This window comes from Tetrao urogallus (genome assembly GCF_951394365.1).
Source record: "Tetrao urogallus genome assembly, chromosome: Z".
NCBI classification, from domain to species: domain Eukaryota; kingdom Metazoa; phylum Chordata; class Aves; order Galliformes; family Phasianidae; genus Tetrao; species Tetrao urogallus.
The window spans coordinates 1,076,236-1,101,733 of record NC_136816.1 but is presented as its reverse complement, the minus strand read 5'-3'; the positions used below and the strand labels follow the sequence as shown (position 1 = coordinate 1,101,733).

Sequence of the window (25,498 nt, the reverse complement as noted above, 5' to 3'; positions counted from 1 at the left end):
GGAAGATCGTTTACATTAGGCTCAATACTTGATGTTCAGATGCAGAACTTTCTGTTCCTGCTTCTAACATGGAGTTTTTTGGATTTGATTAAATCAGGGTAGACTTCAGGAGAGATAAAACTACAGCAGGCAGCTCTTCCCATGAGAAGGTGATACAAAGCTGTAATAAGCCAAACAGTTGCAACAAATTCAGCTTGCTGTATGAAAAGGCAAGTAGTAATTGCAAGCAAAGTTAGCTCAGCCTTTCCTCACATTTGCTGCATTAATGTAACACAAAGGAAACGGAGCTACACTCAGGGTAGTGCTGGTAATCTTTTATTGCCTAACTTTGCTGAACAGAAGAGAGCATGAAAGGATGAAAATATGTTGCGGAAAGGTACTGGAGATGATATAGGAGAGAGGGAGGAAGGAAGAGAGGAGCTGCAGGAGCAGAGAGACTCTGATTGTGTTGTTTTCATCATTTCAGTCTGTGAGCTGCATGTCCACACAGATTGCATCCTGTTTGCTTGCAGTGACTGCCGGCAGTGTCACCAGGATGGGCACCAGGACCACGTAAGTGTCAGTTTGTCTGCTGCAGAAAGTGCTCACGCATTTCCACTGCAAAAATAAGGGCTAGAGGCGTGGGAGACAAGAGTCCTGAACGTTTTGTTTTTTGTTTTCTGGGTGTTTGTTTTTTTTTAATTTGCACAGGCTGACAGTTAACAAAGCTGTTTTGCAGCTGGTGGCTATGGAATGTGTTACAGATAGTGAGTTGAACTTGAGGTTTGCAGAACTCGTGCTGAAAAGTCTGCGCAGTGTATACAGTGTCCTAATTAAAAGCCGAAACCAATATGTGGCATCTTTCTAAATACTTACATTGCAGAAGTTGGTATGAAATTATGTTTTTCCTGTAGAGTAAGCTGTTCCCTGGTGAACATTATGACATTTCTGTCTTCCTGCAGTCTGTCAGAGATGAGACTTCCTGACTTCCCACTGCCCAACACACGTGCAGCACTGCTCTTCCAGGACTTACTTTTCAATCTTTAAGAATGTTTAGTTCTGGTGGACTGCAGAGACAAAGCAGTGTGTAATAAATGTTTGGGTAGTTTGATAAGTTCTTTCTGTGAAATACAAGATTGTTGAGGGTCTTACTTTTAGTGAAAAAATAACACTCCAGATCTGCTTTCTTAGAGGTTTCTGAGTTACTCATTTAAAATTAGGTTGAAGGTGTTTCTGTAGCTGTTGTCAGGTGTAATCCTGCTAAGCTGTGATGTTTCCTACCAGGACGCTTACCATCACCACTGGAGGGAGGGAAACCTTCCTTCAGGAGCTCGTTGTGAAGTTTGCAAAAAAACCTGTGGCTCTTCTGAGGTGCTGTCTGGCATGAGATGTGAATGGTGTGGCATCCTGGTACGTTGTTGGGTATATTTGTGGGAACCAGGTATATTTTTATATACGGAAAATGTATGCATATGTGAAATACTTACGTGCGTGCGTGTCTATATCAGTTGGTGCCATGCCTGCCCGTAGAAGGGGAACTTAGGCTAGATAATCCTTAAGTTTCTTTCCAGCCTATTTATGAAATAGGAAGAAAATGTTTTGTTTTTTTTGTTTCCCCTTAGGCACTAACATGAGCAGTTTGCAAAATCACAGTTAATGTATGAACAATAGAATTAAAATTAAATGGAGGCTAACTTATGCTTAAAGATTTCAGCTTGTAAGCACGCAGTTAATTTTGATGCAAAAATCTGAAGCTCTTTTAGTTCACACGTGTTCCAAAAGGTCAAAGAGTTACATTCCAATATGCATATTCCTCTGCCAGTACCGAATAGCCCTAACCTGGAATTTCATTTTCAGTAGCAAACGCCAGCTTCTGTCTTTTTTTTCCTTCCACACCACTGATGCTTGATTCCTCTGCAGTGTGACTGTGTCCTTCAGTAGCCTTCATGAATGCCAAGCTGCTGTGCAGATCAGAATTAGTCCCTCAACTGAATACTACCTTTTGTTGAAAGATGATTGCGGTGTAAATTAGCACCACATGCAGGTGGGAACCGAGATGTGCATCTGGTGAACTAAGTCAGTTTGCCATATAATGCAGGGTGAGGCACACGATGTGTCAATCATTTGAAATGGAAGCCTGACGCTGTGCAATATTTCAGATATCGTTTGAATCATTTATCTATCTATTTTAAAAGTAGCGTTTTTCGTATTTGGAATCTGATTCATGATTTCTGAGGTGGCAGGAGCTCTCTGCAAACAGCCTCACCAACGTGATGTGCAGCATGGCCACAGTTACAGGGCATGCGTGGTCAACAGTAGTGGAGCACCTAGGACAATGAAAAAGACAGAAGCAGGCCAGTTGTGTCTTGCAATAGAACTTCAAACATATCTTACCCCAGAATTTTGCAAGCTAGTACTTGCCAGCAAGTTGCCTATATGCTTACACTAAAATCAGGTTACTGCTATTTAAAAGTTCTTCAGTTTAAGCTGTCTGCCTTTCTCATGTACCTCAGGAAGCATCCGTGTAGGACAGAAGATCACGGCCTGAAATCAGAATTCTAATTTTTCCAGATATCTGTCTGAAAATTTACTAGGTTGCAACAGAGCAGATTTGTCATACTTGTAGCTTCTTCACTTGTTGAAACTTTCCTCCGTTCCTCGTTTAACAACTCGATGGAACAGAATTAAAACCTAGTGTGAAACAATGGCTGATGTCAAGAAAGTGACTTACAGAAGGTCTGTAAACATCCTCGCCAGGTTTTTGCCATTGCAGAACATATTTTGTTACATACACATTCGCTTTCTTGGTGTTTCAGATGATGTCTAACTGATGCTCCTGTTCACAGGCTCATGCTGCTTGCTACGTAGTTGTCTCACCAGAGTGTACCTTTGGACGATTAAGGAACATGATTCTTCCTCCGAGCTGCGTGCAGTTATTTTCTCGCAACTTCAGCAAGCTGCACTGCTTTCGAATATCAGAAAACCTGCAAACAGAATCAGGTAAAAGCTTCTGAAGCTGCGTGCAGCTAACTGATGTGTGTGTTTAACCTGGTGCTTTAGTCCTCCGGAGCCCACGATGGCTGATTTTTGCTGATTCTGTGGCAGTGCTATAGCTTTTTGCTGATGTGGTGGGCAGGGTAGGGGTTGTAAATGCATGGTGTGCAAACTGCTGAAACTTCTGTTTGCTGCCACAGGGCAATGGGAAAGCTGCTCCTTCAGTAGTGAGCATACAGAAAGTAAAAATCTAAACTCCAGAAATTTTCTTAGCAGATTATTGTTTGCATAAACACTTGCTGATATACCTGCTTTTTACTTAGCTTGTCATGTGTAAGAATATTGTTATTTGCCTCTCTTCAAGTGCTTCTGTGCTGAAAGTCATGTATTTAGCAGGGTAATGTTCTGCTGCCATCTAGAGTGTATGTTTGTTTAACAGCTCTTTAGGATCAAGGGAATTCTTTTGAACCACTGAAGTATTTTTTGATTGATATTTTGATTCTGTTTCTGAATACAATACACAAGGTAGGTAAAATACAGGTCTTGAAAGCCAGATGTTTGCAGCTGCTCTTTTCTCAGTCTGACAGGTTGCTCTTGAGCTTTCTGCTTCGAACTCCGTTCTGGGGTTGCATTTAGTGTGCTTGTTGGCAGTTATGTGCTGTAGGAACGGTGTGCTGCTGTACTCAGAAGGTATAGCAGCAGTGATGCTCCTGCAGGACGACACTAAGCCTACGCAGTGTGCATACACTGAAATGAGCTGTGAGACTGTGCAGGGCCAGGGGGAGTCTTATTTGGCTTGTTTCTTGCTGGGCCTGATTTTTCTCAGTGAATTATTGTTCTTTTTAATGAATTTGCCTCCTCACCAGGGGAAGTACGGTACGTACTTGGAAGCGATGCAGTCTTTAATTCTTCCAGTTTAATACCAAAAATAAATAATCCAGATGAGCTTGTTTATACTAGGAAAGTCCTTACGAATCTTGATTTGTGTGTTGTTTGGTATTTGACAAGTCTCCCAAAAGCTTTAGTGAAGGAACGTTTGTTATTATCAACAAAAGTTCATCAAGAGCCTTTTAAACAGCCTGTTTTGGTCTGGTGTCTGTGATGCTAAACAAGTTTATCTTTGAAACAGCGGTGTACTCTTTTAGTTTGTCGGACTTCAGCTCTTTTTTTTAATTTGTAAATCACTCCTAAATGAAACTTGAATACAGACCATCATGATGGGAAGCATCCAAGGCTACAACGGTGCTTTCTAGTTTCTCCTTCATTATTTTAAGTGATGAAAGGGAAAGATTTTCACTTCAGTGTAGAGGGCACTTGTTAACGTACGGGTTTTATTATTCACATTCGAGGTATTGTAGTAATAATGTTGTTTGCATTCCTTTAATTAAAATGTACATCTAGTACTTTGAATCAGAAGAATGCTGCGTAGATCAGCCCTTAGCAGGTCAGGGGCAGAGTGGAGGGGAAGGAGAAGTGCCCTGGTGCTGTTGTACAGTAATGCTGTGTGGATGGATTGGTCAGTTGTCAGTATGCCCTCAGAGGCCCTTCTCATCCCAAGCCTAATGCTGAATCAAGTGATGCGAGATCGCTGGTCTCTGTTAGCCTGGATGCATCCATGCTGCTTTCCTGCATTCCTTCTCACACACACAGCAGCTCAGAGGAGATGATGGGCTTTATGGAGGAGGAGAAAAAAGCCTGATACCATAATGGTAACTCACCGTGGGATGAGAGGGGAAAGGCCATGTAATCTGATGTTAGATGCCATTTGAGACTGAAGTTTCATGCCTTACACAAGTGCCTGCCCCACAAGTCTCCTGCCTTAGTGTATTTCAGAAGTGTTCAGAGAACTTTATTACAACAGTTTCACGTTGCTGTTTGTGTAGATTTCCCTGCTATCCTGACTGAGAAAGAAATCATAAAAGGAAGATACCAGTTCTTTTCCACCTAACCTGAGAAAAATAAGAGAGTAGGAAGCGGTCAGGAATTATTTTCATTTATTTTCTCATTCACTTTTTTTGAAGTTTGATTTTGCTTGCAGTGAAATTGTATAAAGCATTCCAGTTTGAAACTTCATGCGTAGATCACTGAAAACAAGGAAAGTATTTCAGTTACTTTCATATTAAAGAAAAAAGTACGTAAAAAACCCAACTCAAATGCTTTGCTGTCGGCTGTTCCCAGCATCTGTTGAAGCATTAGCCAAGTGTTCTGTGGGTTGCTTGGTCTCCAGGGCTCCTGCTGAGTACTGTTTTTCACGTGTTGTAATTCTGCTTCTTGGAAGGATTTCCTCTATTAAGATTCTCATCTCCCTCACACCTTTATTGGTCTGAAGTTCTAGCTTAATTCTTCTGTGTTTTTGTTTTTCATGTTTTGGTGTTTGGTTTTGTGTTTTTTTTTCCCCATTATTTTGTTCCTCAATTTCCTGCTTTCGGCCCCTAGGCCTATGTTTTTTTATAAAGTTATTGCCTGGCTTGTAGCCCGATCAAGACAGGCTGAGAATTTGGACAGGCGGGAGAATGAAAAACATGATACCATCAGCACTTGGGTTGGCTTTTGTTCCTACAGTTCCTGTTCCTACAGAACTACAATTCCTGCACTGATTTGTCAAGATTTGAAACTGACTGATGGAATTGCTGTATGTAATTTGGTCATAGGCAAATGTCACGTCAGAAGAAGGGGTGGAACACTGCAGTATGAGAGCTAACAGTGGGAAGACTTCACGTATGCTTTCACTGTAGCTACACAGCAATGCAATGGGTCGTGTTTTATTAACACTTTGCATGGTATGGATTGTTATTCTGAAATAGCCAGAAGGAAATGAGCTGCTTTCTTCTGACTGGATTCTTTTGTGTTAATCTTCTGTGGAAACCTTAAGCAGCTTTTATTTACCTGGTTCAGATAAGAAGGAGTCCTCCCTTACAATCTTCCTTTTTTCACAGATGAAGGGGATGATATTGATGGGTCCACACAGGGGCCAGCAAAAGATGTCCAAATTTCAACAGATTCAAGTAAGTAGAGTTACAGTAAGTGGTAAATTTTCACCTGTTCTGGTCTTTAACTCATTTAATCTTAATTGATTTTACTTTATGAAAAATATTAAACAGTGGTTCTTGTAGTGCCAGGTATCAGCTCGAGGTCCAGCACACATCCAGGGCTCCTGCCATCTCATCTCTCATCTCTGCTTTCCACTGGCAGATTACCAGAAGTGACAATCTGTTCATTACCCTGTCAAATCAGCCACAAAATTTAGTTCCCCTAAATTTCCTTTCTGCTCTTCTGTACTTCAGCACTAAGTTACTTCTGAAAAGGAATAAATCCCAGCTAGCCATCTCACTCAACGTGGTAACCAACTAAGGAAGGAATAGTGTTAAAAATCCAGACAAAGGAAAATAATTTGAAGGCCGGACATTGTAACTTTTCAAAACTTCTTCCTTGAAGGTAGCTGGATCTGAATCTTACTGAAGATACCAGGTGAACTTATAGCTTTGATCAGGCATGGTGTACCAGAAATGAAGGTATTCCCCTGCAGCAGGATTGAGCCAGGCTGGCACCTTTCAATGCATTTTGTAAATGCATTAATTCTGATATTTTCTGGGCTTAGTATTAGTCAAAACTTTACTTTTCAGATGCTGAAGCCAGCCGTGATTTAAGGGGCAGCCCAGTCCCAATATTATTAGCAGCAAACAGAAAAGCATGATACTTGTTACCTGGTGTAGCTTCCTGGGTTGCTGTAGAAATTCAAAATCAACAAACAGGGTTGTATCCTCTTTTTTTTTTTTTCGTTTATTTGTTTGTTTAAAGCTCTTTCACAGGTAATGTGCTACATTTGGAAGTGTTGTTTGGATTAAAAAAAAATTAAGTTAACTCAGTTATGGCTCAGTGATCTCAAGTATGCTTTTATTTCAGTGTTTGAAGCTGCAATCTCTTAATGACTAATAAGTAAGAGAGCATGGTTGGCCTTCAGCATTGCATTGGTTTAACCCTGATGTCCAGCTGAACTGGATATAACCTTGATTCAATGCTTTTGATTCAAGTATCCTCTATGGACTGGAGAATGCAGCAACAGATGGTACATTTGCCTTGAAAATGTTAAGAATCATTCCTTATGTTTAAATATGATAGTTCTCTTAAAGGAAACCACTTCTAAATTCGTTTTCATAATAAAGACGCCAGTATAGATCCTAATCTCTTTGCTGGGATTTAGAAAGTAGAATCATTCCATCCCTGTTGAGCTATCTCCTTAAAGAATTTGGGAATAAAAGATGAAATGTTTGAAAGCTTCCATTCAGTTGTGCTAGAGGCCTCCAAATCTGATGCCCCCACAGAGTTGAGGCTGCTGCAGCTTCATGTTTCCAGGTTTCTCAGTGGTTCCCCAAGATACACCGCCAAGTTCTCTAGTAGTTGGCCTGGACCCTCTTCAGTGGTTGTCATCTCCAGGTGCCTTATCTACTGACACTTGAACACGTGCTTCCCAGGCTGCTCACTCTGCAGGCAGTAGGTCCTGCTTGATGCTTGGAGGTGGTTTGCAGACCCATTCTCGGGTTTTGGGTACTGTGGACATGTGGGTGACAGTGACCTGCAGACCCACTCAGTTGCTGTTTTCAAAAACATGTATGAACGCATGCGTACAGAAGAGCATAACACCTAGCTCCATAACACCAGAAGTGAGAAAGGGCCTTTAATGAGAAGACAGGACAGAACGTGCTGATCCAGGTGCAGGCTATGAAGAGCACCCATCTGCAGCTTCTTGATGTGTGACCAGCACCTTTTATCTCCTTATCCCTCTAGTTTCCCATGCTTGTTCCTCCCCACATCACTTTGGTCCCTCTTTTCTCCTCAAGGGTTCCATCCCCTGAGTGTTTCTTATACAGCCCCATAGTGCTCTTCCCGTGCATCCAGTTGGAGACCTCCATACCCATAGGCAGTGATCTCAACTGGTGAGGTGTGGGGCTGACGCCTTTGCGTCAGGGTGTAGGGACTGCCTTCTCTGTTAACTTCTCTGACAAAATTGTTGGCGTTTGCCTGCCTGCCATTGTGTATGCGAGGAGTCAAAGCCAATCAGCTGAAATACCAAACGGCCATGGTCATTGTGTGCTGGGCCTTCTCTGCTTGTTCCCAGACAACACACAACAAAAACTGTGCGATATGAATCTGGAGTGAGGCATCCATTAGTTTCTGTGTGTCGACACAGTGTGTTTTGCAGGTTTAGGAATGTTACCATGCTGTCTTCCAGGAGTGTCTGAACTGATTATGTTCTGCCAAATGGTTGCTTTTCTTAATTCCAGCTTTCCATGTTCTGCAGATAGCTATTTTTCAAAAGCACTGAAAATAGGATTGTATTGATAGTACTGGCCTGCAAAGGCATGCTCTTTCCGTAGAAAAGAAACCAGTGGGAAAAGGTGCAAAGTCTTTATATTAATACTAGAAGAAAATTTGAATTAGTGGCTTGCTATCTGCTTTGTTTCTTAGCTCTCGTAGTAGGATAATTGATAATATTTTAAGTCAATCATGAAACTTAGATGCTGAAACCAAAAGCATACCAAGGTTTCAACCTCAGATGTGTCCTGTCAGGCTCAAGAAGGCTGAGGAAAGCTTTAAGCTCATTCACCTTATTTCATGGTAATATGAAGACATAGTGAGGGAAAATATAATAATGTAATAATAATAATAATAATAATAATAATAATAAAAAACAGCAGTGGCTTGTTGTATACATGCAACAAATTGAACCCAGAGGAGCCACCTCAGAAGTTCCTGAAATGAAAAATGAGTTGTTACAGGCTCTTAGGTTTGTGTCAATGTGCAGGGATCTGGCAATGTGGAAAGACATCAGATTCTGCCCTGGTTGCTTCCCAGAATCAATAAAACACTGAGGACACTTGAATTCCATATAGTAAGGCCTCAACAGCTTTTGTTTACTTTAAAGCTTTGCCACTATAGGTACTGCATGATTGATGATGTTTTTCCATCTCCTCTGTGTTTGATGGTACTTCAGGAGGTATTAACTTACAAGTTGAAATGCTGTACATGATGTCACGGTGAAAACTTTTCTTTCTCAAGTTAGTTTTCCTTAATCTGCATTTGAAGATTTTCTGAAGTACTGGCTTGAATGCTGGAAAAGGTTGTGTGTGTTGATTTCTTTGGCTGAATTGCCTGTAACTGCTTGGAAAAGAAAAACAAGTCTTCTGAAAAATCATGTGCTACGTTTGTTTTGTTTCACTTTTCCACGACAGTGCTTATCTTTCTTTCTTCTTCTTCCCTCAGCCCTCTTTGTCTGCCTTTTCTGAGACTTCTGAGTGTTGTATTTTCTTTTGGTAAGCTGTCTGTCACTAGCATCTCCCAGTTCCCCTCCCTCCCCAGTAACAACATTTGCTCCCCAGCTTTGCTGCCTGTTTGGTTTGGTTCTCTCTCAGTCACCCTGTCCCTCTCTTGCTCAATGTGTTTTCCTCTCACCATTGATGTCTCTTACTGACTGGTGGTCAAAACATTTACTACTGTAGATACTTTTTTTAGGGAGGTCAAGCATTTTTTTTCTAAACACACTTCCTGAAAATTTAAAGAGGTTTTCTGGCAAGTATCTTCAAGAGGGAATATTGTAGAATCTCCGTGTCATCATTACCAGAAGGGTATGGAGAGAATACTAGCTGATGTTACTACCTGTCTTAAGGGACCTTATGACAAGGCTTGTCTGAAGATCTTACTGCTGTTTCTCCCTCTTTTTGTCTTTCTTTTTTTCTTTTTTTTTTTTTGTGTCAGTCATTTGATGGTGTTCCAAAGTGGGATGCAATGTTCTGTTATTGGTTTTAGCCAAGACACTGACTTACTCCTCGTTAATGTCTTCTCCCAAACCTACTGACAGAGCAGAGGAAGCCTTTGCTGTAGTTCTCATGCAGGAATACGCTGTTTTCAGCAGTGACCAAGGGCAGCACATGTGGGTGTTCAAAGATTTTTCCTCTCAAGATGCTTAGCAAAATGTGCAGCTGCCATAAAAAAGGCCATTTGGCTCTGCTAAAACAACTTCCAGATAACTGTATCTGTCCCATGTTCTGCTGACATCCACTTTAAATGCGCTGGGAGCCCTAAAGCAGTGGAAGAGGAAGACAAGTGAAACCAGCAGAAGTGTTGATATGTACAGCTGTGATTGGAGAAGTTCTAAAAACCTTCTTGGAGGAAACGGGTAAGCAGTTGGCTGCGGACATGAAAGAGTGTCTGTCACACAGCTCTGCGATCCAGATCTGCTGTGAAACTGTCTGAGCTGATCATGAAAACTGGCTCAGGGAAGCGGCAAGCCTGTTGGTGGCTTTCTTGGAAAAGCATCCAGAAAAAGAAAGAATCAGTGAAAGACTCTTCTGTAGTATCTTGTGAAGCCAAATAAAATGAAAAATAATAATAATAAACAAAAACAGGTCTCATACCTGTTTTACTGCTGCCTCAAAGGCTCCGAGTGGAAATAATGAAACAGCCCAACATTCACATGTGATGGGTGTTGCATGAGAGCAGAAGGCATGCAGACAGCACATGCTTTGTTTGGAGGGATGGATCTTGATAAGCTAGAATTTCTCTCTTTTCGGATTAAGTTCCACCGATATGTTTGATATAAGCCTTTATTTTTCTTGAAGGGCAAAAACTCTGCCATCTTCTGCTCTCTGCCATGAGCCACACATCAGTCTTTTCAGAGGCTGTCCCCTCTGTGGGGACTTTTTTAAGTCACGGGATACGAGTCATGAAATGCTATTTATCTTTTTTCCAGTACCTCGGCCTTATAAAACTAGTTTCATGATTTGGGAAGTTATGCCTGGAGTTGACCTTGTAGTTGTCTTCCCCTTGAGAAGGCTAATCACACGAAGAGCAGTCTTTTCTTTTCAGCTGAGAGTTCTGGCTGAGTTGAAGATGATGCTCTGTTTTCCACAGTGAGCAAACCTGTGGAACACGGCTGCTTACTGGGGCTAGTCCATAAGAATAATAGGTAATAATAAATAATATGTTTTTCAGAGAAGAGACATTGTATTGTTAGTTTAGTGCATTTGGAAAAACATGAAAGTTCTAAAGCAAAAGTATTTTTCAGTGAAATATTAATAAGTTAGGCAGTAACTCCTTGAAATTATAACATTTCAATGCATTTGTTCATTATTAGCAATATTAGCATTAGCAATAATTTTTTAGTACTAAAAGGTGAGACATGCACCTCACTTACATAATTTTATCATTCTCTTTAACTTCACATTTGGAGCAGGAGAGTGAAAGAGCGTTATTTAATGATAGCAGTGATTATAGTTGGTCTTCTTGTCCAGGGTTAGTTTGATGTATACAGACTCACAGAAGACACTCCAGTAACAGTCACGACATGGATTTGCACTTGAATTAGTAGAGAAATGTTTTTCCAGGTGACTGTGGTCAAATAAGAAGCTGTTCAGCTTTTTGTTTGTCCCCAGAAGCCCATCTAGAAGAAAGCCAGCTTTCCTCAGTTTGTAGTAAAAGTGACCCCAGTGAGGAGGACAGTGAAAAAGAAGTTAGAGGTGGTTTTTTTGTCCTCATAAATAGAAGTTGTTCTATATGATAAGTAACTGTATTGTAGGAAAGCAGGGTTGAGCATACTGCAGAGCTGCAGTGAGGGGAACATACTTGAGATCCAAATTCTTCCTTGCAAGTCAGTTTGAGTCAAGACAGCCCTGTGCAATGTTTATCTGATCTGATGAAGTGGAAAGCTCATAAAAACCTCCAGATAAAATTACTGAGGATTCTGTCAGGACGTATCTTACAAGGAGACTACAAAGGCAGATTGAATGAAAACAAGTACGAAAACTTGGATGTCTGTTTTTATTCTCAGATGGTTGTCTACCATCTGGACTGCTAAAGAAAACAGTAGAGATCTTGATGGTGTTATGAAAGGTCATGCTCAGAACATTGGTTGTGCTTCAGTAACATGTTTGTTGTGTTTTCTCAAGTCGTGTTAACCCGAGATCAGGTCACCCGGGACACAGTGTCTTCTGGTTACAATCTGTCCATGCTGCAGTAACCATGCAGATCACTGTGGCAGATATCTGTTTCTAAAATAAAATCACTCTTTCTGACATTAATCCAGCAGCTTTAAAACGAGTAGGTCGTTTTTTTTGCTATTAAGAAGTTGTGAACATCTGTTCCCATGTCAGCGCAGTGGCAGTAGACTTACAAGGATGGTTCAGAAGTGAGAGTCAATAGTGCTTACATGTGCCCATGCTGTGACTGGAAAACAAAGAATGATGTCCAGTGTCCAGTTGGGTTTTGAATATCCTCAAGAGCAGGGACACACAGCCTCCCCAGGCAACGTGTTCCAGTGTTCTACCAATCTCACAGTGCATTTCAGCCTAAGAAAAAATGTTTGCAGTTTCTGTCTATTGCCTCTTCTCTGTTCACACCGACACTGTTGTGTTACAAACTTGAACGTGTGGATAAGACTCCCTGAGCATTCATTCTCCACTGAGGACACGCACAGCCTCTCCTTGTATGAGAGATACTTTTGTTCCTCTGCCCCTTCATCATTTGTATGAGTCATTCTTGCTCTTGGTACAGTACATGTCCTTCTTGTCCTGAAGACCACAGGACTGGAATGAAGTCCTCCAGATGAGGTTTTGACAAGGCTAAGCAAAGGCAGACTGACCTGTGTCATTCTGATAACCATCTTTGTCAGTGGGATTTTTCTTTCAGGGTGAGAATCTTGTTTAAAACATGCTGTTATCAAACATAAAGTTGGAAGAACCTTTTGTTCTCAGTGTTTGCTTTCGATGGGAGTCACAGAGTACACATGGAAACATCCTGCAACCTTTGTTTGATGTCCTGTGAGTCAGGATGTTCCAACATGTCTATTAGACACAGTGTATGTGAATGCTATCAGGGCATCAGTGAAGCATTCTGGCAAAGCACTAATTTGCTGCAGTCTTTACTAAGAGGCCCTCACTGCAGCACAGAGAAACACAACAGTGGATTTCTGCCCGGGATTCTTGCTTGCTTCTTCCAGCCACCACCTAGCAGTGAGCTGTTGTTATTTTGCTTAACTTGCTCCTCCAGGTCCAGCTCTCCTTTTTCACCATTAAACATAGTTCAACAGTGTAGCTCTTCACACCTGCACGCCAGTACTAATTCAGAACATGAGGTTTTCAGTACCATGAAACATCCTAAGCTGAAAGTGAAAGATGAAGCTGCACTCCACGTCAGCACAACTCCATCACAGCGCGCATTAACAGGCTGCACGACGACCCAGCCGTGTGGCTTTGTGTCCAGCCTCTGAGCGTTTCAGATCTGCAAGTCATCAGCTCCTACCAGCTGTACTGCTTTATGGTGACCGCAGCGCAGCTCCATTACGAGATCGGCTCTGCCACGCTACTGCACACAGAGGGACTTCTGTCACCAGCTCTGCTGTGAACTCTCAGGCTCGCTCGCTTTCCGAGCTGCTCAGGAGCTGCCTGTTCTCTTACAACTTGACCACGCTTTACTGCTGCTTCCAAAAGACTCGCTGAAGTAAGACAAAAATCTGGTGCTACGGTGGACTTTGGCAGAGCAGGGCCTACCTCAGCTTTGTGGGAAGATCAGTCTGCACCCCTTAATGCTTCACCCCTTCAGAGGCATCTGCTGACAGCCTGCGCCCCGTGCTCTGAGCAGGGCCTTCGTAAGGCTGCCGTGACACGCAGCACAGCCAAGTGCTCTAGTGCTCCAGTTGCTTCAGCTTTCTTCTCATTTTCGTGCTGTTCCTCTGCATTCTCATGTCACCTGGACCAGCTATTTCAGTCTTCCTTCAGAGAGATGCTGTCTGATGTGGCAGTGCTGTGGGAGCTGTTTGGAAGGTGATGGTTTGGTGTTGTTTTTCACACTGTTGAGCTGGTCAATAACAAAGGCAGTCATGAATGGTAAGAATGAAAACGCCATGAGATAACCATTGTGGTCTCTTAACCAAAACCCAGATACATTTTCTGTTACTTAAAATACTCTTCTGTATTTTGTCCATAAGTGTACACCTGTTCTGAATGCGCGTCGACGGAACAAAGAAGTTCAGGCTCGTAACTTGTGATGAAAAAGCAATTAACTGGGTTAAAAGCTGGTTTTGAATAGTTCTGTTGTATGATTCCTGTGCAGGTAGCTTTGTGATTTGAGGGGTGCCTTATTGAAATACAATAATTGTTTTCATTCAGGTAAACAAACGTTAAAGATATTTGATGGGAGTGATGCAGTGAAACGCAATCAATTTCGACTGATTTCAGTTCCAAGGATTGCAAAAAATGAAGAAGTTGTGGTAAGATACCCAGTGAAGGTCTATACTGCAGTGCCGTGAAGGAGCAAATAACTTATATATTGCAATATTCAAAGGCATAATATTGTACAAATGTAACTCAACAGCAAAATCTCTAAGTGGTCTAGAATGTTTTTAATTAATTTCGTTTCTTCATGTAATTATTGTAAAACATCTGCAGATATTGTCTAGATGGCTGTTGCATAATGAGTCCTACAGCATACGCAGCAGAAAATCACTTGTTAAGCAGTCTTTCTCCTTCCTATTACAAAGTCTGATTTTACTAATGTGAGCTGGATGTATTTGGGATATATGTACAGTGTACGAGATAATCAGCTCCTTAGATCTCATTCCTCTTCCGTAGTTTGGAAGTCACTAGTTGTTTGAAGTTGATGCTGCATAGCCACCACCATTGCACTTTCAACACTGACATCTGTTGCTTGATGGTGAAAGTAGTGAATTACTGATGGCATAATGACCACTGTGCAGCTGTTTCAGTGTTCTTTATTGGGTGGAAAGATGACTCTGCTCAGCCACGTGTTCTTGATTTATAGCTAAGCACAGATCCCATGCTGTGCAGAGCCCAGGGGGTGTATGGGGAGTTGCAACATTGAAGGATGAGGACTCCCAGGTCATAAAGCAATTGTCGTGGGAGTCTGTGGAATGCATTGCCCCAGAATTACTGAAGGTTAAAGCTCATTGGAATTGTTATCTTGATAGTGTGCTTAAAGTGAGTGGGAGTTTTGAAAATCGCTTTTAACATTCTACATCAATAGTCTCCTCAGAAATTTTCACAGCAGGCTGGAAGCACTTTTATTTAGGATTGCTACTTTTAAGCACATTTTGTCAGGCTGCTGCATATAATTCTAGATTAGATTACTGCCAGTTTTCCTAAAAGACTTACTGGGCTGTGTTCACTGCAGAGTGTGTGTGCAAAATGCAGTGTAACTTACCATCTTCCTTGTGGAGTAAATTTTGCCTGCACTGCACCTGCTTATTGGTGCTGAATTTTGCTTTTAAGCATGGAGTTTAAGTGACTGCCACTTGAGAAAAGTACTGTGCTCAGGTCGGTGCTTTCCACTGATTCCTTCCCTCTGGTAACTCAGTTTTTCTTTTGATTTCTCCCACGGAAATTTGCTTTCAAAACTTTGTTGTTGTTTTTCCCTGTTGTTCAGTGCTTAAAACATGTAATTCTGCAAGCAGGGTATTCATGAACATCAGTGGCTGTATGAGTATTACTGTGCCATTTCATGGATACGATAATTTATCTTTCTGTGCTGTAGGAAGCTGCTTTGAGAGCATACTATATAAATGATGACCAGCGGGAGTATGAGCTGCAGACCTTTACGCAGCAGGCACTGCTGTCTGATGACATTATCAACAGGAATGATGCTGCAGAAGACAGCAACTTGGGCTTAGTATTCCGAGAATCTGTTCCCGAAGCCTGGATTATTAGAGCCAAACCAAAGGATGAGGAGGTGATCAGAATTTATCCTGCCTGGCTGTGGTGAGTGCTTATTACTCTGAAGTTGCCTTCCTTAGCTACGTTTGTCCTCTGTAGTTGCACAGCAAGTTTCAGTCATTGAGATCTCATTAGTGTAACAGACAGTGTCGTTTTTTCTTTTGTACCGAAGGATTCTCTTGCTTACTTTTCTGAAAAAGAAGTATACACAGTATTCATTTCAGTGCATGAAAACCTGCTCGTGGGTTCTTTTAGATGCACAGAACACATTATGTTCAGTTCTGTTGCTGTGCATTTCACCAAGGCGATGGAACTTTACCTTAAGTGCGTCTGCAAACAAATGAGGACAGATACACAGTGTTTGACAGCTTGATGTTCTTGTGTAAGAAGTGTTAATTACAAAGAATTTAGTGCAACTTCTTCTGTTCCATTTACCTCTGACACTACATTTTAAGCATTTTTAGCAGCGAAGACTAGCTGATAACCTATTTATTAAAAGCAGTGAAATAAAATGTAAACATTTGCTCATTTTAATACTGCAACTACATTGCCAAACTTCACCTGGGACCTTCATTTAGTTCTGTGTATAGGAACAGATTCATTTGCAGTGCTACAATTTTAAAGACTGGTTAAAGTGTGTGCATGTCTAATGTGGCTGATCCTGAATTTGACTAAAGAACATTTTCATTTGAAACAAATCTCTTTCTAAACTCGCAGTAAATTTGCCATTTAGTTAAAAGAAGGGTGTGCAATTAGGTGAAATTGTTGTCCTGAGAAGTTTAAGTATTGCTTTTTTCTTTCCAGGGAGGGAATGGCATACATTTCTCTTCGAGTAAATAAGAATAGCACTACACAGACTGTGATCAAAGAAGCTCTGCCATTACTTGGAAGGCAGGTAAATACGAGATAATAAACACGTCTCTGTGTCACCTGGGTGACCTTCAGGTGGGCTGTACATGTTTTCCTCAGAGAAGGATTCTTATTGCTCCATTTGCTGTTAATGTTGATATTGTTAGTGCTTTCTAGGCAATCCTCTGTGGATCTTTCAGTCTTTCAGAGGTGGACCTAGTTGCTCTATGCTGAAAGTCAATGTCAATCTTCCCCAGTCAAACAAATCTACCCGTAACACAAGTTTTGATGTATGCAGTGCACTTTCTCTGACTGCATATGTCTTTAAATACTTAAAATACAGGTCTATATAAATACATTGCTTATCTTGCTGGGGAATTTCAGCAATCATTGCGAAGACAGTCGTGTTTGTCTCTGACTCTGCAAAGAATCACCTCAAGGCTGAATGGCCACAAGGCTTACCATCCGTGTTTCTTCCAGCCTCGATGCAAAATGGTTGCGTGCATCTTGTATCCCTTCAAGGCACACGTTGTCCACACAATATGATCTCTTTTCAGCCTTCCTGTTTTACGCTTGGTGCCGAGACAGTACAGCTTTAGTGAAACATGTTGGTAGAACTTGTAAGTGTGCCAAAGCACTGTCAGTCTGAATCAAACACACAGCTGTGGAGACACGAATCTGTAGTGTGTGCATTTCATTCAGCAGTTTGTGAGCTCAGCGGCCATCAGCACGCTTCCTCTGCTGCAGGGAACAGCTGTGCTCACAGGGGGCAACCATCATCTTCTGCATTCAGTTCCTTACAGGGCTCTTTGAGGCATGCATATGGCTGGCTGTTGGGAGCTGGTGGTATAGTGGTAGACCTCTGTCTTTGTGTACATGCTGTGAAGTACGTGGCAGCACTTGTTTTGCATCACAGGATGATCCTAGGATTTGTTTGTAGTGGTTTTCTTCAGGTGTTGCAGACCCTCTAACAGAACTTGGAAATTCTTGTCTGAAACCTCTGGACAAAAGCATTAGTTGAACGAGATGGAATCAGAATCATAGAATGGCCTGGGTTGAAAAGGACCACAATGATCATTCAGTTTCAGCCCCTCTGCTGTGTGCAGGCCAGGCTTCCCAGAGCCACATCCAGCCTGGCCTTGAATGGATGTGATAGATAGGCTTGGAAAATGTCTCCAGATTTCTATATTTGGGAAGCTAGTTTGCAGTTGTGAGAGACTTAGTTCTCTGGAGCACTTGCAGTTTTCTCTGATGCTGTTGGTTCTCTGTTGTCTATGTGAAAGTACATACAGGGAAACACTTTTTAATATCCAGAATTTGCATGCACTGAAGATCCTCTCCAAAGAGCTGTCATCAAATTTCAGGCAAATCAGGAGTAATAGGTGAGACTTTTAATATCTTAGTCCATGGCATGCAAGCTAAGTTCATTAATCCTCTGAGCCTCCAATACTAAAATGGAGATTTGCTCAGTCCTGAGTGTCGTGCGTTTGCAGGGCACAATAACCCTAGCAAATGATTGAACTTCTGGCCTTTGTTCTGTAACTGTGAGGCAGTCAGGTGTTCCCTGCAGTGCTGGCAGTACAGTTTGGAGGAGACACATGTCACGTAAGAAGAGATTCTTTCCATCAGTGCCGATGGAGTGCTGCAAGAGATGAAGGCTGAGGAGCCTGCTTTTGCCAAGCCTGGTGCCTGGCTGATCTTCTCAAAGAGCAGGTTCATTCCTTGTCCTGCACGCTTGCTCTGGACATACACTGTGGATATAGCCTAGCAGGGCTGCTGGTCGCTGAGCCAGTAGTGTTAGCAGTGCCTTGTGGGTGTTCTTTCTCTATAGGGCTGTTAGAATGCCCATGTAGTCAAGAACACAGTGGCTTGACAGCGTGTGCGAGAGGCTGCTGAATCAGAAGGACTATCTTAGGGATGGTTTTAATTGAGATTGATCTTAAAATGTTTAATTTTCCATTCTTTTTGTGCGCTGTGGATAACATAATGTGTAAGTACCAAGCAAAACTGTATCGTGTTTGGAAACTGTTTCTGTATTTTTTGTGTGCTCCATCTTTTGGCAGACGGGGTGCCTCCAGAATTTCAAGCTGGTTGAAGTGCTGATGGGCAGTAAGCAAGGTAAGTGAAGGAGCACTGACCAAAGGCACATCTGTAAGTGATCTTGAAGCACTTATTTTAACACAGTCACAGTTAGTTAATTTTTTTAAATACCTGCTGTCATAAATGAAACTTCACCATCACGTTGGAATGTTTGTTTGGAAGTGACGGTGATTATTTTCAGTCATGCATGTCCTGTGGGCATACAGTTCCCTTCTGTTTCTCCATCATCACACAGAGATTAATTACTGGCTTCTGATGGATGTTAATATTTTGAACTTTGTCTTGGGAAGCTAACTTTAACTGACATAAATGTCCTAACTGCAGTTATATAGGAAAGATTATGTGTAACGTTTATTTTGCTCCCTTCCTTCTCTTTTGTCTTGGCACTTGCCCTCAGATGAGACCAAATTCAAGTCCTAAGTAGTTCAAAGGACACTTTTTTTTTGAGGTTCTTTTGGTCAGTCCAAGGAGTATCTGTGTGCCTTATGAAATACTGAAATGCAGTATAAGCATTGCTCAACAAGCCTGTGAGCCTGCAGATATTATGCAGATTTGCACCTGTTTGTGCTGCATTCCTTTATTTGTAAGGTGTCACGGAGAGAGATATAAAGCCAATGAAGTGTATAAAGAAGTAACTAAATAATAAAGCAATGACGTGCCAATGAAGAGTCCAGCAGTGTGCCCTCACAGCCCAGAAAGCCAGCCATACCCTGGGTTGCATCAAAAGAAGTGTGGCAAGCAGGGCGAGGGAGGAGATCCTGACCCTCTGCTTTGCATTGGTGAGAGCTCACCTGGAGCATTGCATGGGGAGTCCTCAGAACAGGGGAGATACAAACCTGCTGGAGCACATCCAGAGGAGGGCCACAAAAACGACCCACGGAATGGAACAGCTCCTCTCTGAGGGCAGACTGAGAGCTGGGGCTGTGCAGCATGCAGAAATAAAGGCTGTGAGGTGACCCGAGAGCAGCCCGTCAGTATCTAAAGGGGAGCTACAGGAAAGAAGGGAACAGACTCTTTAGAAGGGTCTGCGGTGATAGGACAGGGGGAAATGGTTTCAAGCTAAAGGAGATTTACCTTGGGTATAAGGAAGAAGCTTTTTCCAGTAAGGGTGGTGAAGCACTGGCACAGGTTGCCCAGAGGTGTAGTGAATGCCCATAACTGGAGACATTCAAAGTCAGGCTGGATGGGGCTCTGAGCACCTGATTGAGCTGTGGATGTATGCTGCAGGGGAGTTGGACGGGGGGACCTTTAAAAGTCTTCTTCAACTCTAAGGATTCTGTGATTGTAAGTGGTGTAAAGATATTCTGCCTGTTCCCGAATAAATATCACTGTGATTCAAGTACTGAACTACAGCTTCACCTTCTTTTTTTTTTTAGCTTTTTCAGTTAATTCAGTTCTATAAAGTTATTGTAGCCTTGTGAATCTTGGTTAGTTTCCGGTGCTCTGTTTTAAATCATCGTATCATCATCAGCAGCTTATCTGAGGATCACCTATGATTCGGTGATACAGCTTTGCTTCAGTTGGAAGTTGTTGAAATTGTTCTAATGTTTCAGTAGAGTATGGAAGTTGGTTGTTCTCAGGAATTGTTGGCTAGTTGTCAGGAAATGTAGTTTTAAAGTCTTCCAGTGTCTAGCAGTTGGCTTCGTAACAGAGGATCGCTTGTCTTTTGCATGTCTTCAGAGACAAAGGTGTCTAAGAGCTGTGAACAAATTCAATACCTTCATGGTTTGTCTCTGGACAAGAGTGGCTCAGGTCTGCATATTCCTTGATGTTAGGTGTACGCCGTGTTCTGAATGTTCCCTCAAATTTTGGTGATGTATTTGTGTGTTTAAATTGAGCCTGATGTTAACATACGCTGCTCGCAGACATTGACCAGTGTTCTTTCTGTCTCTAGTTCAGCGCATGGTGTTGGACAACCAGGAGCTGATTCTACACAGACTCGAAGACATAAGAAAGGTATATCTCACAGAGAAAAAAGATCCCTCTTTTATAGCAACTGGGGTGTCCCCTTTCTTACAGAAGAAAAATAGTGCTGAGTTACTGTCCCACATGGCTCATCTGTAGAGAAGCCAAACGCTTGGACTAAAGTTTGTTGCTGTTTATCATGGAATCATAGAATCACCAAGGTTGGAAAAGACCTAAAAGCTCACCCAGTCCAACCGTTCACCTATTCCCAACAGCTCCCACTAAACCATGTCCCTCAACACAACATCCAGCCTTTCCTTGAACACCCCCAGGCTCGGTGACTCCACCACCTCCCTGGGCATCCATTCCAGTGCCTGACCACCCTTTCTGAAAAGTAATACTTCCTCATGTCCAGCCTGAATCTCCCCTGCCGTAGCTTGAAGCCATTCCCTCTGGTCCTATCAGTAATGACACGAGAGAAGAGGCCGACCCCCAGCTCACTACAGCCTCCCTTCAGGAAGTTATAGAGAGCAATGATGTCTCCCCTGAGCCTCCTCTTCTCCAGGCTGAACATTCCCAGCTCCTTCAGCCTCTCCTCATCAGCCCTGTGTTCCAGACCCCTCACCAGCTTTGTTGCCCTCCTTTGAACACGTTCCAGGGCCTCAATATCTTTCTTGCAGTGAGGGGCCCAAAACTGGACACAGTACTCGAGGTGCGGCCTGACGAGTGCTGAATATAGGGGAACAATCACCTCTCTTGCAACGCTGTTTCTGATGCAAGCCAGGATGCCATTGGCCTTCTTGGCCACCTGGGCACACTGTCGGCTCATGTTCAGCCGAGCATCAATCAATACCCCCAGGTCCATTTCCTCTACGCCGTCCTCCAGCCACACCGCCCCAAGCCTGCAGCGTCGCCTGGGGTTGTTGCATCGAAAGTGCAGGACCTGGCATTTGGCCTTGTTGAACTTCATCCCATTGGCTTCAGCCCAGCTCTCCAGCCTGTCCAGATCCCTCTGTAGGGCCTCGCTACCCCCAGGCAGATCCACGCTTCCAGCCAATTTGGTGCCATCTGCGAATTTACTGAGGGTGCAGTCGATGCCCACGTCGAGGTCATCAATAAAGATATTGAAGAGGACGTAGAGGCTGTGTCACTAAGCACAGAAGAATCTGGAATTTTGTTGCCTGCTCACAAAATTTCATGTCATTCGTATGTATATATTTTTTACTTTTGCAGATTTCAGTACGCCAGATGAATCAAACAAGGTTTTACATAGTGGAGAACAGTAAAGCCACTGTACAAGTAAATATGTTTCTTGGTGGGCTCCCACCTCTGCTTTCCCCTGAAGAGTACATGAATATTCTCAAGGATGAATTAGCTATCAAAAGTAAGTAAACAGCTGTGATCTGAGATCTGTTCCCCGTTATACACAAAGCTTTTTTGTAAAGTAGTGTCTGTTGCTCCTTACTGTTTTTCTTTGTACCTTGTGATTCTGTTACAGAAAATCTGTCTGCCAGCTACCCTGAAGGGAGCTTTTTACTTATATTAGCATGCTGATGGCTGCACAAAAGATCTGACAGCTCATTATTCAAAGGATGATTGCTACATTACTTGAGTTATATGTGACTGTACCGGTTTTTTTTTTAGTGAAAATACCATTTTTTAGAAGTTGACCAAATACACCTTACACTTTGCAAATCATAGCGGCGCAGTTTAATTCTTCATGCGTAAATGTTCCTTAGCAGTATTGACTGATTTTTTTGCATGAGCTGTCCTCCATATTCTCCATGCCCTTTGTCCCTGGTGACAGAGAAACGTGAGCTCTGTGTGTGCTCGTACAGGCGAGCACTCAGTGAAAAGAATCTGTTTTCCCTTTTCAAAGCAGTGCAATTAATTTTGCTCTGTCAACCATGCATTCTGTAAACAGTATCAGGAAAATATCAAGCTTCTTGTTTCAGGAAAAGAAGCGTTTTTCCCAATTTTTTATGCTTCAGGAGGAATTAAACTAAATGCCTGAGATAATACATACCCATCTTTTATGAAAATCAGTTTAGCTTTTCTAAGTAGCAAAGTAAACTTAGCAAAGGGAAAGTGTTAGCTGGAGATTCCCTACGTATTTGTATAACTTTTAGTATTTATTTATATTGTATTTGTGTAACTTTTAAAAATATTTTAAATATTTACTCTAAATGTACCCGAGGTTTTATGTGTTTATATTTTGCCCTTTGCAGCAAACGTAGTATCTCTGAGTCATGTTTATCAAGCACAAGGTAAGCATTAAGATTTTAAGTATTGCAAACAAAGTCTGTTTTCAAAACTGCAGCCTTACAGTAGAGGTTTCAAGCTCCGAGTACTTTACTCATGCTTCATAAGCAAAAAGCCCTACAGATAAAATCTAACACATTATATTTATGAAAAGCAGGGGATGAGTGTTACCTTATTAATAAAAGGTTAGCTTCATGCCACCTGCACCAGAAAGCGGTAATAATCTCTCATAACAATGGGGTTGGAGGTCCCACTTGAGCTGAGCAGTGCTCCTAAAGCACTTCTGAGTGCTTTCTCCCCGTTCTGTCTTTGCAGCGCTAAAATTGGTGCTGCTCTTTAGCTTGGTGGGTCAGTTTGACACAGATCACAGCTCAGCATAATACTGAACTGGGATCCAGTGGCTGGAAATCTGAAGAGAATCAGCAGTTCTTCCTTGGAGCAGGCTTCTCTGAGCTGCTGCTTTGCTTTTGCTGCACGGATGTTACCTGGCTGAGGAGTGGCAGGGCTGCTGAGAGCTGCTGAAGCGCTGCTGAAGCGCAGCATTACTGCAGCAGTCAGCTGTGGGTCAGCATCTGGGGCAGCTCACAAAGAAAAGCGTGCAGTTTCTTTCCTGAGCTTTCAGGCCTTGGTGTCCGTGTGCTCTGGGAGGCTTACCTTCCAAATAACTGCTCACTGGATCTTCCTGTAGCGTGGTTTTGAAGGCTGGCTTCTGCTTCCTTTGCTATCTCCACGTAGTTAGTAAATACTGACTTCTCATTAGGAAGAGCATAAAGCTTTCATCTGTGTCTTCTCTTCATATCTGTGAATAGAGAATATCTTTATCTGTAATAGAGCCCATCTCACTGCTCCATTTAGCCAAGTCTACCTGCCTGCATGTGTTTTTCTTTCTGATGTTACTGCCAGTGTGTATTCTATTGCTGTAAAAATGGTGAGTTTTTTTCACTTTCTGAATATTTTTGTTTCTGATGCTTTCTAACTCTCATTTTTTGGTTGTCCTAGCAGCCAATTTTGTTGCTAGCTTGCATTTCGTATGCAGCCCATTATGTCTTTGATTTTGTCCTGCCATGTCTTTAAAGCCCGACCCCCTCACTGAGTATCTTTCTTTGAAATAACTTCCCAGCATTTTATTTTCATTCGCTTCTCTTTGCCCAGTGGAAGTTCTAACTTTAAAGCCTCAAAATGATTCTCAGATAAGATCTTGGCTTCTGATAATTCCTGCTGATGTCTTGTCAGTGAATGGTACTGCCATATTTTTAAAAAAGGACAGAAAAGGAAATCTGATGGTTTTGTCACTTCCACAGCTTGAAAGCAGGCTGTTAGGTAATGCAGTGTATGGAAATGGGTGCTACTTTTAAATCCCAGGGGAGGTCTTCAAATGTGTATCAGTTCTGTGTTGAAATTCTTCATGTCCTCAAACTGCTGCTTGTTAAAAATCTGGCATGTGTTTGGAGATAGGAAGGAAAGCTTCAAAAACAAAACAGAAAGCCCATCTCAATGGTAATAACAACCAGAAATGTTATAGAGTAACTTGTACTGAAAAATATCCTGGCTAAACATTTGCTGTGATTCAACACTGTTGATTTTCTAATAATAAGAAATACAAAAAAACCAAACGTGTCTTTACAGGAGCTGTTGTACTCGAAATTTCATGTTTTTCTGAAGCTGAAAGAATATATATGCTAGTTAAGGATACAACTGTCAATGACAAGCCTCTGAATGCTGTGGTGATTCCAGAAGTTACGGTAAGAGATGTCAGAACTTACAACTCGTGTCTCAAACTAAAAATGCTGCCTTCACAATTCCTTTCTCAGGAAGTGAGCAAAAGTGTTTGCTTTTCAGGGGAGGACCTGAGTTAAGTAGTGGGATGTGGAATAATACTGAGCGTTTGCACTTCGTGCATCTGATGCGTTCGTTACTTAAGTCACTTGTCCTGCTACTGAACTGTGAAGAACTGTGAGCACAAGTACAGAAACTGTAAAGAAAAACAGAATTTTCATTTTTCTCGTATTTATTTCTAAGATCAAAAAGGCTGGAATAGTTTTAGCTTAATTCTGTAGCAGTTTAAAAAAAAAAACCCTCTTTCTAAAAGAAAATTTGCACCTCATGCAGAGATTAGACTTTGTGCAGGAGTCCTTCCATAGATTCACATTTGATTTCCATATGTTTCTGTGTTTACGGCCCACTTTCCTGTGAGTCCCGTGGTTTCCTAATAGGCTTTGTATTAATGAAGCAGATTCAGGATAGAGAGAGGGAAATGGTTCACTGAGCAAAGTCATTTTGAACTCAGGTAACATAGGTTCTGTCCAGAAGTCAGTGTAGCCCTAATTGCTTTCTGCTGAGCATCTTGCAGTTACTGTCTTTCTGGAGTTGTACTATGGCAAAAGAACTGAAAGTCTTATTTTGACTTGTTTAAAACTTCACGGAAGGATGAAAACTTCACAGCAGTGGGAACTGACATAGCTTCAGGTGGGAGGATCTCAAGTGCAATAGCAATAGCAAGGCTGGTAGCTGCATACTTACATGCCTACTATGTTACGACTCCTGTGCTTGTCAGAGTTTTCTGGTGGCTAGTGTTTTTATTTAAGTAAATGCTAGTGGCAGTGCTTACATTTAGCTGGCAATATGACGTACTACCCCTCCTCCAAAAGAAGAGAGATAATGTGGGTGATTATGTGGGTGTTATGTTTTGT

The 25,498-nt window shown here is 42.0% G+C and overlaps 1 protein-coding gene across 1 annotated transcript in view; it reads left to right on the top strand.

The window, feature by feature from the left end:
* The window catches only part of DGKQ (diacylglycerol kinase theta), a gene marked incomplete at both ends in the record, with an annotated part of 78,280 nt that overhangs the window by 34,749 nt on the left and 18,033 nt on the right, over positions 1-25,498 (top strand). Inside the window, 12 exons of the mRNA XM_079548205.1 lie at positions 467-552; positions 1,264-1,389; positions 2,826-2,979; positions 5,910-5,978; positions 14,133-14,233; positions 15,514-15,737; positions 16,497-16,587; positions 18,605-18,659; positions 20,536-20,597; positions 21,780-21,930; positions 22,775-22,813; positions 24,435-24,550. Of these exons, the coding sequence (XP_079404331.1) occupies positions 467-552; positions 1,264-1,389; positions 2,826-2,979; positions 5,910-5,978; positions 14,133-14,233; positions 15,514-15,737; positions 16,497-16,587; positions 18,605-18,659; positions 20,536-20,597; positions 21,780-21,930; positions 22,775-22,813; positions 24,435-24,550 (1,274 nt within the window). The remainder of the gene's footprint in view (positions 1-466; positions 553-1,263; positions 1,390-2,825; positions 2,980-5,909; positions 5,979-14,132; positions 14,234-15,513; positions 15,738-16,496; positions 16,588-18,604; positions 18,660-20,535; positions 20,598-21,779; positions 21,931-22,774; positions 22,814-24,434; positions 24,551-25,498) is intronic.